The sequence below is a fragment of the Aethalodelphis obliquidens genome, unplaced genomic scaffold, assembly GCF_003676395.1.
Source record: "Aethalodelphis obliquidens isolate GAN/ISIS:26980383/991018 unplaced genomic scaffold, ASM367639v1 scaffold36, whole genome shotgun sequence".
NCBI lineage: Eukaryota > Metazoa > Chordata > Mammalia > Artiodactyla > Delphinidae > Aethalodelphis > Aethalodelphis obliquidens.
The window spans coordinates 15,046,529-15,062,304 of record NW_020837980.1 but is presented as its reverse complement, the minus strand read 5'-3'; the positions used below and the strand labels follow the sequence as shown (position 1 = coordinate 15,062,304).

The following is a 15,776-nucleotide window of genomic DNA, read 5'->3' as shown; positions in this document are numbered from 1 at the left end:
ATCCAAAAAAAACAATACCAGTAAATAATACATGAAAATAATCCCATTCAATTTAGCTGATGAATTCTGTTATCTCAAATGGAATTCAGTCTCTAACAGCCTGAGCAAGCTTCACAGTGGTTCTCGGACAGAAGTATTACCACTTCCTTCCCTGACATTTAGAAAAGTATAGGGTGTGTTCTTGGTTGTAACAGTGATACCAGGGACACCACAGGACCACATAGTGGCCGCCTGTAAGCCTTGCCTCTTGCTCTCTCACTCATTCCAACCACACTAGCATCCTTGATGTTCCTCAAAGATATCAGAAAAGCTTCCATTGCAAGATCTTCATACTGACTGTTCCCTGTTCCCACAATGTCTTTCCTATACATCCCCATGGCTATTTCTTTCACTTTCTTTAGGTCTTTACTCAAGTCACCCTCTCAACAGGGCTGTCCCTGTCTGCACTGTTTAATTTTTCAAAGCCTTATCTCCCCACCACACATACAAAGGCACACTCACCCATAAATACAAATTCTGCAAACCTCTTACACTGCTCCATTTTTCCTGTAGTATTTATCATCTCCTAATGTACTCAATACTTAGTTTGTTGATTATCTGCTTCCCCAACTAGAATATAACCTCTTTAAGGGAAGGAGTTATTTCTGTGTTTTACTCAGTGCTGTATCCTAGGGCTTTGTACAGGACCTAGAGTATATAGAATAATATTTTTTGAGTGGAAAAATGGGGAACAAGGATGTTAGGTGTTCTGACAGGGATGTCAATTATACCTCTGTTGCTAACTTACCAATATCTGCAGTAAGAGGTGAACGATGCAAACAGCATGAAGGTTACAGAGCTAATTCTATCTTACTCTGCATCTAAAAGTAAACTATGAAGCCTAAAACTCATCTTTTATAATAGGACTACTGGCTTACAAAAGGATTTTTACAGAGCATAAATTTTACTCATTATTTATAACCCCCCTTCTTAAAATTGTTTTCTAATCATTCTTGATTAAACCTCTTCTCATTCACCGTACTGGTTCCATGTGATATAACCATATTAAAACTCTTTACATATTTTCCTTAGTTATTCAACTATGGTGAGTACCTCAGTCATAAAAAATTTGAGAAATAACTTGCCCATAGTTCTCCCCAAATTTCCTAGACTACTTTATTCTTTATATAGTAAAATATTAATACCTTTGTATTTCTACAAAATCAATTAGAAATATAAGATTCTACATTCATTATTTATAGAAATGAAATATCGGCACTCAAATATTTGTTAAGTGACTAAATGGTTTCATTTTTAAACGGTTAAAGAGATGGCAAAGCATGTAATCATAAATATAAACCCCAGACTTATCCACTCAGCAAGAACACATTGTGGAAAGAAGGGATTCTTGTAGCTCAGAAACTTTTTCATTTTTTTCCCTAATCAATGGCCACAGAAAATACTACTTGCTAAGTTTTAAGACAATTCAATAACTTATTGTATTATTTCTTTCTATCTCCTAAAGCACAGACATCCCTCAGTGGATATTCACTTGTAATACTTACAGGCTTTAAAATTATGTTCATAGTATAGTAAAGCTGAACTTCTCACCTGCAAAACTAAATAAACCTGCCCATTGAAACCAGTACTCACTTTTAGTGTTAGAAGTTATGATTGTTTTTTCATTCACCTATCTACCCCCAGCCCCTTCCACTCAAGCAAAGGCACAGGTATTAATCACTTATCTTATTCAGTCTAATATGCAGCTGTTGGTCAGAATTTGTTTTTATTGAGTGGTTGATAAACACAAAATAAGCATCACGCTCAATGCCATAAAGTATTTTAAAGTGTTAACAGTCTTGATTCTATTTTTTTTGATGAAATGTGAGCAATCTCTCAAAGGACATTACTTAAGAGATTTTAAAACCTTTTAAAAATAAAAAAAGAGAATAGTTTAAAAAATGGTATGCACCTCTGTTAGAATTGCTATAATAAAAACATGACATTGTTTTAAAAGTTTTCAGAAATCAGAATAAACTAATGATGTCTAAAACTTCCTTTTTCCCCTTGAAGTTGCATGTTGGGATCCCACAGCATAAATGAGATGGGGATTTATTTTTTCTTGGTGGTATTTAGATTATTATTATATGTAATCATCAGCACGTTTTATGACATTCCTTGCCCCATTACTAATCCATGTCATATTTGATATTTATGTTTACTAAAACTGATTTTCTGTTTTTATTAATAGGATGGGTTTACTGTAGGCAATGTTTTACCGAATTTGTAATAACAATTTTACTTAAATATGGCTTTGGTGTACTCCTCTGCACATAATCTTTGAATTCTTAAGAGTCTTTTATTTTCCCAGTAGCCCAGTTGGAGAGTTTTTAATATTACGTTGAATCATAACAACACACGCTGGTTAGAGTCTAACTTAATACATGCAGCTTAATGTTAATTTTCCAGCTTCAAATCAGAGATCTAACTATTACGAGATGATTATTTATCTCAAGTGTGATTTTGTTTTAAACCAGTAAAGTCCACAGCTAGACAATTTTGCATCATAAAAAACCAACAGTATGGAGTAAAAGAATTCAGCAAAAGATTTGGAATCTTTACATAACTAAAAAAATTTTGCTGAGAAGAAAAAGGTCTATCAAGGAGTTTTGATAGTCTAGAGCAGAAAGCAAAAAGGGCACAGGTGAATGCCCAAGTGACTGATGTGGGATTTATAGTAACTCTGTTTGTAATATAGTAAATATGTTTGATGAATATAATAAAAGGGTATGTTTAGGTCCTAATTCCTTTAGGGAAAAGTTATCCATTCATATGGATAATAAGGGGCAAAAAACCTCAATAAGCAAAAGAAATTGCTTTAAGATAAGAAACAAAACTAAATGCCACATTTCTGGCTTCACAATGTAACTTCCACTCCAAAGTAAATTTCTTATAAATACCTTGAAAAGGGGAACATACAGTTAATCATTAAAACAAGTATGCAATGATGGTAGAAACAGAAATGGAACAGACAGTATCAGAGCTAAGAGAAACAGAACTGGGTGATAAAAATCACAAGAGAATAAATTTAGGCATTCTACAGTATTATAAAAAATTGTCTTTTCTCTTAGAATGGCGAACACTCTGCAAGAATAAGTCAGTGCTATAGTTTACAATACTAAGGAATTAGCTGGCATCAAGCATCTGAATTTTACAAGTTTCAAAGTGTGCCAAACTATGGCAATCTGGTGAAAGTAAATTATGACAAAAGTCAGTGCTCATTCTAAGGTTGTATAGATTCTAATATCTGTATGTGCAGCATGCATACATACACCTACATCTCTTTAGATGCTTACAAAGGGGAATGCCATGAAGCAGTAGGAGTCATTGCTTATGTAAACCAATTAAAAAATTAAAAAGGAAAGGAAAATGTCTTTTTAAAGAAACATGGCTAATGTAAATGCTGTTTTAAAAAGCTATCTGGTCGATTGATAGAATATTGCTATTTTTATTTTTACTTTCCTTGTTTTCAAGGTCTTGTCGTATATTTACAATTCATATATTTTAACAATTATTGATGAAAGTGAGAAATGTTAGCTAGTGTCTGTTTGGAAGATGGGATGAGGTTACAGTGTATAATTTTGAAGGATAGAAGACATTCTCATGGGAACTGGGAAATGTTTTCAAACCAAATACCAAAATAATATTTCAATGACTCACAGTGTAATGAGAAAAAATACTGTGGTCGTTTAGGCTGGTGCAATTCTTCTTTAAGCCTATATAATTTTTATGTGAGGCAGAAAACTGAACTACATAACACATTTCTACAATGCATATATGCATCAAAACCATTTACAAAATTACTACTTTCAGCATATTTTTAAAATGAGATTCCTTAATAAATTATGTTTATGCAGTCAAAACAACATTAAAATTTATTATTAGTCACTTAATGGAAGTTAATGGTGAGTTTATAAATGAAGTGCTGGCTTACTTTGATATACTCTAAGAGCAACCAAAAATAGAGATTCTTTCCCAGAGTTCTATGTATTTGTAAAGTGCAAAATAAGCAGCTTTGGCAATTCTCAAATGTAGTTCTTCCGGATGCATTTAATCCTAAATATACTTGTAGGAACAGAATGTTTTTCTGCTAAGTCAGGTATGTCTAACTTATCCATCTTATGCGTAAAAACTATCCTGACTGAAGTATTCCGTGCTTTATGGAAAGATAAAAAACAGTAAAGAGATAGAAACAAGTGTGAAGTATCCTCTGTATCTCTAATATTCTTGGTGGGGGTTATTTCCAGTGACAATATCTCAAGTCTATAAAACAAACCAAAACAAAAGGGCACAAAACTAAAATAATTAGTTAAATACTCACTCACTGAAAGTGGGTGTATTACAGAATTAAGGACAGATATTGTAGATAAATTTACAAATAAGAAATTCTCTATGGATTGATAGATAGGATATTTTTAACAGAGATTGTTGCAGAAGTTGTTGCTCAGGAAGTCTAGGGTGGATTGACCCTTTTTTCCTAAAGCAAGGGGCACTCTCCCAAAGTACTGTACAAAACAACATTATCACTCCTTTTGTACCAGTCCACGAACGATATATAGTCTAAAATGTTTGAAATAGAATGCAATAATGCTTTCCTATGATAAACAGAAAAATGGACTTAAAATTGCAATATTTTATAAAGCTATAAATAAGGTAAGATAATTTACAGGGAATATAGCAGTATTTTTCAGAGACCCTAGAGTCTAATACACTCAAATGCCAAAATATTTCATAATACTAAGAGGAGCTTAGACATTTAAATATGATAAAAGTTATGACTATTATAAAGTGTTAAGAAAGTTCAAATGAAACTCTTAGGAAAAAGAAAGTTTATTTGGGAGGAGTTTCATTCCATATAAAAGATTAATTTTTTGGAATTTAAAACAATAAAAGGTTATATTTCAAATAATAATGTACTGCTTTCCAGGGGAGATATTTTCAACCACCTAATGTTAAAAAGATGACAGAGCAGGAAAAACAGAATGAACACGCCAGTCAGCATTAAGAAAGAATCTGTGCAATTAACTGTCAGATAAAATAACATTAATAATGTATTTATATTTACTTTTAAGGCCATAATTATGTCCTAATATAAAGTTAACCTTATATAAAAATTTATAAGTACCAATTTTGATCAGTGTGAAATAAAGTTATAGCCAGGTTAATGCTCTATGTAGCATTTAATTTTCTATTGTAAAATCATATTATTATACTAAAGCACATAAAATTTGCAATCAGCATAGAAGCTTCAAATCCTTTTTGTTAATTGGCAACTGTGGTAGAGCATGAAGCATCGTTCTTTCCCAGTACTTTCATTTTAAACAAATCATCCTCACGTATAAAAATAGCAAATTGCATTAAATTTTATATAAGACGTTTTCTGTTTCTCATATAGAAGAGCTGTATGCAGCTTCCATGGCAAGTATCACAGCAAACAGCTTTGAGTACATTCTCTGGTAAAACACCATTCATAGAGATACAAGATACAGCCTTCGTCGACTTACTGCTTAAAATATACTACAAGTAAGAAAATGCAGGCTTAAATTAAAAAACTGACAAAAATGGTCCAACAGCTTAACTGGTAAATTCTGATATTCTACACTCTCCAAATTGAGAAGTAAAGTATTTTGCTGTATCTCCTAGTTCTGACTTTGTAACACTTGACATAAAATCTTAATTCTAAAACTGATGAAACATTAATAGCTACTTTATTCATATTTTCCAAACTCAAATCAGAATGCTAGTTTAGCAGTAGCTACATAGTCCTGTAAACATCATTACTAAACCTTGACTAGTTTTACACAGTAATTGCTAATCTACTTTATGCATTCTCTGGTTCAAGGCACAAAGATGCTTCCATATCTACTTTGTCATAAACAACTTTTAAAAATAAAAAAAATATAAATGTGTTGCATATATTTTTAACAGATTCATTTCTAGGTCTTGGCATATAAATATTAGTGGGCAGACCAACTTCATAGTTTAAGTCAGAAAGCGTGTTTAATAGAGGAAGTTTTTAAAAATCAATCTTTCTGTTCCTTTTTCTAATGAATTTCTGAGGATGTAAAGCAATCTTAAAAACTGGCAAATTCCCTCTCATCAGACAGGTGTATCTAATATTCTCCAGAAAATTAAAAGATATTATATCAGCCCTGTTGTGGAAAGGGAACTGTTAAGATTTGAAACTCAGTAACGAACTGTAAGAATCTTTTCTTTTTTGTAAATATAGCTAATTGTGCCTCGAAGGAGAAAAAAATATCTGAGCAAAATCAAATTTACTGCAGTAATAGCTTCTAATACCCTAAAGAAAATATCTTATGATTTAAATTCTTGTACTCATCATTCAAAGAACTTGTAAAAACATGTCACCACTATCACTACTCAGAATAAGGCAAAATAAAATGTTAGAGCTTCAAGATTCACTGTTCAGCAATAAAAGTGTGTTTTGTGTTTGCTTTTGGAAGGAGAAGTTAACTAGGAAGTTAAATACAGTTGGCAAAAAATATTTCACTCTTCTCTAGATATGAAAAATTATCTGGCCCAGGATAATATCTATAACCCATAATTTACTGGTACAGGTAAGCAATTTTTTCTTTACCATTTTCCATATTCTTACTTAGATGCCTAGTAATTTAGACAGAGAAACACAAACCTGTAAATTATTTATGGCTCGTTTGTGCCTCAAAGATATTACATAATATCCGAAGACCCGAAAAGCAAACTAAACTACTTTTTAATAGGATTTAAATGGTTAAGCATTGGCTGTGCAAAACACAAGAAGGAAATGTACTGAACTAACAGGGAAATGAGAAAAATTATTTTCAAAGCTCGGGAAAATAGCCACAGAATATTACTTGTTCACTGATCATACTGCAGATTTTGTGTAATTAATAAACAATTAGATAGTAACAGTTTGAGGTGCACCTCCCTTTTTCCCTTAGTTAATTTTTGTCCGTGACCCCAAATCACGCCTCTCATAAAGCAGGCATCCAATAAGCATTTTTGAATGCCTGTTTATACCCATTCAAAGAAATTAATTGGTAAATAAAATTTGCCTGAACGTATTTGCCTATTCGACATACAGAATCAGACTATTTTAATTTGCCAATCAGACATATGCTTTTAAACCTAGACATAATTTCACTGAGATACACACTTTCCACATAAAACTAAATACCACATCTGCGGCATAATCTATAACACATAACATGGTGTTTTACACACATACCATTTCCCCGTTTCACTTCTGCAATTTTTAAGTGTTGATGAATTACTCCTTGCCAAGGAAGTCACGTTATATACAACAAAACCTTCAGTTTAAATAAGGGATAAGCTTGCTGTTAACAGCTTAGTTTGAAATGTTAACAACCCTTAGGCTGTTAACATAACAACTGGCCATTAATGTGGTAATGACCAATTTAAGAGGAAATTGTACTCTGAGAAATGAATATATTGGCAATCAGGACCAGGGTTTAAATTTGAAAGAGTATGATTTTTTAAAAATAAGGTAACAAGATTAAAAGTTTGAGCCTATCAGAAATCAAGTAAAAGTTGCATCACAAAAAGCAACGTATAGACTCTTTTAGAGAGAAAGATTTCTGAGATGAAGACTATTTTGATAAATTCCCTTCAACAATACACTTAAGACTATCAAACACCAGTTGAACAACTTTTTTTTATTACCATAAGGAAGATTAAAACAACACAAGGTTACTTTCTCTGCTCTCTACTATGTAGACAACTGCAAAACAGTTTCACTCACGACACATGTATTTCATTGGCAAATTTACATTTCTGATTTAAAAATATCCAGAGATTTCAAGAGACTCTCTTTAAATTTGACTTAATTTTTGTCTTTATTGCTTATTAGAACACTTTAATCTTGCCCAGACTATATAAACTCCTTGTTTGGTTACATGAATCCACTGGAGATACTGCAAACGTAAACAAAAGTCAAAGACAGAGTCCAAAAGCCCACGGCTATTGGTTAGGAAGATAAAGCAAAAGTAGGAAGCAAAGTCACTAAAAGCAAATACAAAGACTCTATGTAGAAATCAGGCTCTAATTCACAATGAGCAGAGGAGAAATTTTTATTTGCAAGAGGAAAGTTCCAAGACCGTAGAGCCTGAAAGAATTCACGGAATAGCTTAATTCTGATTAGTTGTGTTTGTTAGGGAACTCCTTGCCTATAGTCACATTCCATTCCCATTGCTGGCATCTTACATGTATTTTGTGCCCCTGGAACACAGAGAAGTAGTAGCAAGTGGTTATAATTAGTCAGGGGGCTGCCAGATGAAGCGGTCCTAAAAGGGGAGAGAGTAGAATCTGATAAACAGTACTGGACTCACCCTCTTGTAATGACCATTCATCAAACAATATGTTCTTATATATAAACATTGAATTGGACTGAAAATAACTGAATTATATACGAAGCAGCACCAGATTCCCTAGAAAACACCTCCTGAAATGACCAAGGAGTTACTGCTGATTGATAAATTTTGTGTCATAAGGGAAAAAAATTCAAAATGAATCACTTAATGTCAGACTAGAAAAATGATTAATTGTATCAAATATGAAAACCCAAATGATGCCATATATCATTTCTCTAATTTGATAGATCCTACTTTGTTAATATCAGTAATTTGCAGCTGAATGAAGTCACAAAATTCCCTGAAAAGCAAAATAATTTTTCTTAAATACCAGTCCATGTGTTGAGTACTAAACGCTAGGATACAAGTTTAGTCTGCTTCATGGCTTCAGAAGCAAGAACATCTGCGTTGTCCTGAAACCGTTCAGATGTTTACAGTTTGGAGAGTGGCTATCATTTCCCCATAATGATGGAGGTCTTTACTTTGTTATTTTCCGTAAAGCTACTGGCAAGACTTAGGCTGTTCGACTTTCAGTGCTATCTTTGCGAAGATCACCTGGAATGCCATGGTGGGTGGAGGGAGGTGTATTCACACTTGGGGAAAGTTTTTAACACTGCACGATAAACACCTTACTAATAAATGCCAGTTAAGAGTTTCAAATTGACTTTCTCTGACAAATCGGAAACAGAAATATCGCTGAATTACTTTGTGCTATACTCAGCCTGACCTTGTCACTTTTGTGCGAATAAAACATCTTGCATGCTGATTTCTACCAAATACATCCTTGATGTGAACTGGCAGTTTCCATACAGGCAGTGGACTAACCTATCCCCAGGTAGGAGCATCAGGTAAGGCAAATAAATGGGAACACTTTGAGATATTGGGTTTTCCTGGCCATTGCTGAAGCGATCATGTGTGGAACAGGCACCTGGCAGCATTTTGAAGGCTGCTAGGTGGACACCTTTCAGGAATAGAGGCTAGTAGGAAGGAAATGAAACCCACAAAGACACTTACAAAGGTATTTTAAAAGGAATCCAGTCATCACTGGTGTGCAAGGCTAATTCCTACCTCAGATAGTCTCTGCGACAAAGGATAAGGTTAGCTTTAGTGTACAGGGTGGAGCCCACCTCTCCCAAACGACAGTCACAGCAGGCACACTTCAGGCAGTCCTCATGCCAGTATTTGTCCAGTGCCTTTAGAAGATACCGGTCCTTGATCTTTCGGTTGCAGCCAGCACAACCTTTCGGCTTGTTGTCTGGCTGGACTGAGAGCATTTGTATACCTAAAGGGAGACAAGAAAAACAAGAGAGCTGGGACTCCAAGGAAGAAGCAGAAGATGTCCAAAGACCTCCACCAAGTTAAATATTTCAGATTGCCTTTTTCAAGGGGTGTTAGACGTTCTTTTTGAGGGCCATACAGATATCGAACTAAATTTTGGAAACAAAAGAGTCTCAAACTTTGCTAAGCCCTTGTTAAACCATTTACGAAGTGACACCTATAAAGTGGTAAAACAAAGCATTCATGTTGCACCTGGTAAGTTGATATTATACACACGAAGAAGTTAAGTAATAGTAAATAATTGTATAGTGTCCCCATTTTCTACATAAAGAAGTTCCTTTCGGGAGAAACTATGAGTAAAGGGCTAACAATCTCAAAGAAAGCTGTTGAACAAAGTAGTCTGTGCACAGGCTGTAGAAGTCAAAAATGAGTTTTCCTTTATTGGCTAAAAATTTCACTTAACACGGGCTTGATGGCAGAAGGAAAGTGCACCCTTATGGGATGCACTAACCTCACTTAGCAGTAGAGATGTTTATACTTAAGCAGAGCACAGTCTCCCGAAAAGCTCACCAATGCTATAATACTTGTTTGCCTCCAAAGGCTTCCCCCTTGTGCCCTTGATGTTTCGAAGTATTCATTGTGTTAAAATTTTTTTAAATGTACTTACACTCACAGGCATCAGTCAGTGCTTCTACTAATGGCAGATTACCTAACTCTATACTACATGCTTTTATATAAAATTAAACTATAGGATTATGTAATTTATTATCATAAACATGCACTTATTTATTTTACAAAGGAAAGAAAAGACAATAGAAGACAAAGTCTAAATGTATATAAGGTTACCCAAACATCCATATGCAAATATATATTACATACCTATATTACATACATACTAGACTAGACATAGGGACATTTATATATTTTAGAGACATGTCTCCATCATAAATAAGGAGTCTAGCTGAGTTCTATGGGTGTTACAACCTGACTGAAATTTTTTCAATGAAAGGGTATTTGCCTTTGAGTTTCTTCTCTCCTAAATGTCAAATACCCAGCTTTTAAAAAAGCTGGACCAACTATTCACAGCTTCATATTTACCAAAGAACTCATTTCAAGCAGTATAAAGTACTGTAGACTTCGATTCCAAATTCCTTCGTTTTACAAATTATGATACAGAGGCCTAAGAGAGGTTAAGGGACTCGCTCAAAGCTGAATGACAGTTAAGCACTAGACTTGGTGGCCTTCTTACAGTCCAGAGATCCTGCTGCTAAATTAGGCCTCCTCTCTAAGGCATAAAGTTTTAAACTTGAACATAGAATGACACAAGACACCAAATGCCTGCACTTGAAACAGTCTCAAGTAAGAAATGCCAAGCTCTAATCTAGAGCATTTTCGGTGTGTTTCCTGCTCCAAAATAGCTAAACCTTCTTCAGTTTCCTCTGATGCCTGATGATGAAGCCTGCACCTTCATTATCTTTACAATCTTTCTCTTTTTTAATCACACTGTTAAGAGACATCAAGGCACCGTACCCTCACAGCAGAATAACTTTTCTAGCTACAAATGATACATGAATTTCACATAATAGTGTTACGATATTGAACTTCCATTAGAAAATAACTTCTCTGATAGAGTGATGGAGCAGGGACTGGCAGTGAGGCGTCAAGGTAGCTACTCTTTCTGCATGGGATGCAGAGCCGTGGTCCTCGAAGCTGCAGACTAGCAGCTGGATTTGTACAGAACAGCAGGTGGTATTCCTATAGCCGGCTCTCTGTTCCTTTTCTTTGAAGGAGCTCAGGGTCTAGTGTAGATTAATCATAACCCTTGATAGCTCTGCTAAATCTCATTCTCTAGAACTTCTAACAAATGAAGTGTCTTTGATCAGAACTAGTTACCATCTTCTCGCAAGGTTCCACGAGGAACGAATCCCATTAATTACAGTACAGAACATACCCAGGTGCCTCTTAACTATCTACCTGGGGGAGGGTGAGACTGTGATTTACTAAATGACATTCCGGATTTCATGACTGAAAACATCTTGAGATGTATTAACAGTGGCTAGTCTAGTTATCCAATTTATAAGGCTATTATTTTTTTATACCACCAAGCTGAAAATTTTCTGTCCAAATCCTTCTTAGCTGTAGCTAAGCTCTGTTTCTCTGAGTTGTGTTACCATCATCAAGCGTGGAAGGTCACCTATCTCTATTCACAATGCTTTGCAACCATGACAGGGGGTACCAACATTTGGGACAACTCTACCCTGCCTGTCTTCACAAAATGTTTTTTGTTGTGCTGACATTTTAATTTAGCACTCAGAGGCCAATTAATATTTGAAACTCTTACACTCTGTCTGGCCTTGGGCGTAGAAGGAGTTTGATATTTTCTGCTCCATCCTGGTACCTTCCTGCAGAAAACATCATCCCATTGCTCTTGAAAAGGAAACGTTTTCGATACTCTGCAAGTTAACAGTTGTAGAAAAAAGAACTATTTTGTAGTCACCACGTTGCCATGTACCTAAACGGGCATAAAGCAGTCGGCAGCCTCTCTTCAGCATCCGGCAGAACGCGTCTGGGTAGAGTTATGTGTTCGGAGCTGAGAAACATTTCACAAGTTGCTTATAGCACATCAGGACTCATAACTAGTTTTAGATTGGCATGTAAATTGTTCCGAGGGAAATTCTTATTGCCTCTGAGACCCTGCCATTCTGAGTTATTTGACAGTTTAAGGGAAATCATAATTAAAAAAAGACATAAATAATAGCCCGTGCAGTGTGGTGTGCAGAAATAAGTAGAACCATTTCATTTAAACTCTGGTGAGCTTTTAATTGCCTGGATTGCATTGTGAGGCGGCCTAACGGTTGATTGCCTCCATTATGTTCCCTTGTTCTGTGCCATTCATCCGCGCAGTCTCAGCTTCAGTAGTTAACACAACAAAGTAACCACAACTCCACAACACACAGGGGCTTAAAAAAATAATAATCATGATAAAAGGTTTGCAGCACTTAGACCCAGTCTTTCATATTTTTGGACTAACTACACGTAGTGAATGGAAAACATTTTGTCCCCTTCGGAAGATTCACAGAGGACAATTTGGGAGAAGGAAAAGGAAGAGGGAATACATAAAGGGGGTTGGCAGAGATGAGGTGCCTCAGGAAGATGCGAAAATGGGAATGCAGGTTCTGCAGCTGGGAGCAGTGACACAGATTAAAAGAATTTGGCCAACACCGGCCATTCGATTGCCAAGAGGTACCAAACAAAAGATTTTCTCTCCTCCTGCCCATCTTCATCCTCTCCCCAGCCCCCAGCCCGGACTGGAGAACTGGATTGGGCCTAAAAGCTTGTTTCTCTCTGTTCACTGGCCCAGAGCATCCCTACAGGCTGCAGCCCCCTAAGGGACAACAATGCAAATAGATGTCCCCAGATCTCAGGCGCTGGAGCTGCTTAACTCTGTTCTGCCCCTTCAACTCCCAACCCCCCTCCCCATCCTTCCACCCCCCCTCCCCTTTCTGAGCAATGGAGCTGGGAACCAATTTGATTCCCTTTTTCTCCAATGCAGCTGCAAGGCTCAGAGATACTGACATTTTTCCACTCTTATCAGTTTAATTACAGTTACCATGGCAGCAAAGTGCTAGTGCTTGGCAAAGGCCAACAAGAGATTTGCAAGACTGAGTTCAATTTTGATGCAGCTCACATGTAAAATAAAAAAAAAAAAAATAAGAAACATACATACACTCTAACAAAGAATCCCTTGAGGAGTTTATGCTCCAGCCTTTTGTGGTTGTGTCTTTGCAGCCACACAGGGATGATTTGCAAAGAATGTAGCAGTTTTTGTTGCACCTAGCAAGATTAATTGGTTTAAGCAGCAGTCTTTCAAAGCAGTTACAACAATAATATTTCGGATCTTTTCGAAAGACACAAAAGCAGCGGAAGAGCAGGAAGGCTTTGGAGTAGCCGAGAGTGCCGAGCGCCGGCAAAGTGCATCTATGATAGATTGTAACCTTACCAAAACTTTTCTCCTTTTTCTGCATGAGTTGATTTAGGCGTGCCTGAGTTGCAGCGGCTTCGCATTGAGCGCCCAGCCCAAAGGTAGAAGTGGAAGGGGGTCTCTCGGTTTTAGCTCAAGTGCGGACCTGGTGCGCAGCCTACACCTCGGAGGACGGACTATTGTGAAGCCACTTTGGGAGCGGGTCGGAGCGGCGGCGCGGGGGGTGGAGGAAAGGACGAGGGCGGCCAGACGAGACACGGCGCACACACGGAGCCCCTCGCCGTGTGGCAGTGTGCAAAATGATGGCGAATGACAAAGCCACATGCTTCCCTAACTCTGCCCGTAATCCTAAAATCCCAGCGGCCCTTTTAGCGTCGTGGTAACAAATGGATTTGATTAAACTGTCACATGCAGCGTTAGCATAGCATATCATGTTCAATATGAAAAAGATCATAAATCTGACTTGTATTTCATAACAGCAATCTGGGTAGCCCCCATAAACATGTGCCGCAGCAGTTTGAATCTCAGCCTATTAGCACAGAGGCACCTTGCCCCACGGAACCTCTCTCTTCTCGCCACTTCTCCCAACCGCCCCCTCCCCCCGCAGACAGTCACTTTTCCATCTCGTAGGAACGGTATTTCGTTATTATGGCAGAGTGGGCAGAGGCAGAAGTGGCCACCAGAACCCAAAAATGGTCATTTCAACTCCTGGGGGAGGGGGGTGATGAATTCCAGCAAGTAAGGGGAGGAGGGTCGGGAACCACCTAAGACTGAATTCCCTTCCTACGGGCCGGGCCAGATCGAACATCTCCTCCCAAACTCTCTCAAGCCCCTGTCTCCCCGGGAGTCGGGTCTGTGGAAATACTGCAGTTCCTCGTGAACTTTGACTATTATCCGCTCGAGTCGTACTTGAGACGTTCCGCGCCGCAGCCGCTCTGCTCTCCCTCCTTCCATCAACATCCGCCCGCATCTATTTCACGTCTCATCATAAAAATAATGAAGCCTCACATGACTTAAACAAAACGGTCTCGGCAGAGCTGCAGCCCGAGTGAAAGTTGCAGTGCAGAGCTGGGCTGCAGCTCCAGTTTATGCCTCATTAGGAGAGGCTGAAGAAGAAAAAAAATCCCCACATCCGTACACGCACGCGCGCACCCGCAGACACACACACCACAAATAAGCCGCCGCGTGTACACCCAGTTGCTGCACTTACCTTCTCAATTAAGCGATACAGGGGGAGGCCGTTCAGAAAGCACAGTGGCTGCTTTGTAGCGCTTCTCCTTGGGAAAGGTCAAAAAGAAGCATTGCTTTGAAAAAAAAAAAAAAAAGAGGGGGAGGGAATCTCTATTTTTTTTTTTTAAGTTTAAAATAATGAGGTCCTCAAGGATCCGCCAAGTAATGGTGTTGACCGCATCTGAGCCACAGGTGTCCTCCTTTTAGGCAACTGCAGTCCGAGGCTGTCTCTCTCCGTCCTGGCTCAAGACAACTTACCCCAGGAGCACGCCAGGAGCCGAGCTGAAGGAAGCCCCGGCTCTCAGCTGCAAAATGCAATCCCTTCCCAGCCAGACAGAATACAGCCAAAGAAAAGGTCACTCCGTTATTACTGAGCCGGCGGAGCCCAGGCAGCGCTTGTCAAGACCACAGAGAAGCAGCTCCCTTCCGATTTAAGACTATTTACCTCTCGCCCCCCACCCCTCCCCTCTTCTCTCCTTTCCTTCTCTCCCTCCCTCCCTCCCTCCCTCCCTCCCTCCCTCGTTCGCTCGCTCGCTCTCGTGTGCCTGTTCTGCAGCTCAGTCAAGTACAGCCGCCCTCGGAAAGTGCAAAGCAGCCGCAAGACAGATAGGGCTTTGTTGCTAATTTCCCAGGGTGAAAATGTACAAGCCTGCGAGTGCAGTCAGCACAACCCCACGCATATGCTACTCGCAAACGCTGGGGACGACCCCCAATCCCCCCTCCGCACAAAAAGTGACCTCGGCGGGAGTCGACTCCGGGAAGGACCCTGCCTACCTCCTGGACCCGTCCAAAAGAAGTCCTGCGAAAGAGCTCCAGAGGAAAACGGTAGGGTTCCTAAAATAACAGGGGCATTTTGGAATAGGTGGCCACGTTGAAAG

General features: G+C 38.1%; 1 protein-coding gene across 2 annotated transcripts in view; it reads right to left on the bottom strand.

Annotated features, from left to right (window-relative positions):
* The window catches only part of LMO3 (LIM domain only 3), a 57,865-nt gene extending 42,423 nt beyond the window's left edge, over window positions 1-15,442 (bottom strand). The window contains exons 1-2 of one of the 2 annotated variants that reach the window (XM_027129500.1): window positions 14,879-15,442; window positions 9,477-9,690 (exon numbers count right to left, since the gene is read on the bottom strand). In XM_027129500.1, coding sequence (XP_026985301.1) covers window positions 9,477-9,682 — 206 coding nt within the window. In that variant the 5' untranslated portion in view covers window positions 9,683-9,690; window positions 14,879-15,442. Of the gene's footprint in view, window positions 1-9,476; window positions 9,691-13,686; window positions 13,878-14,878 lie in introns of those variants that run through there. The other variant, XM_027129499.1, reaches the window with a different exon arrangement.
* Between the last annotated feature and the right edge of the window lie 334 nt (window positions 15,443-15,776).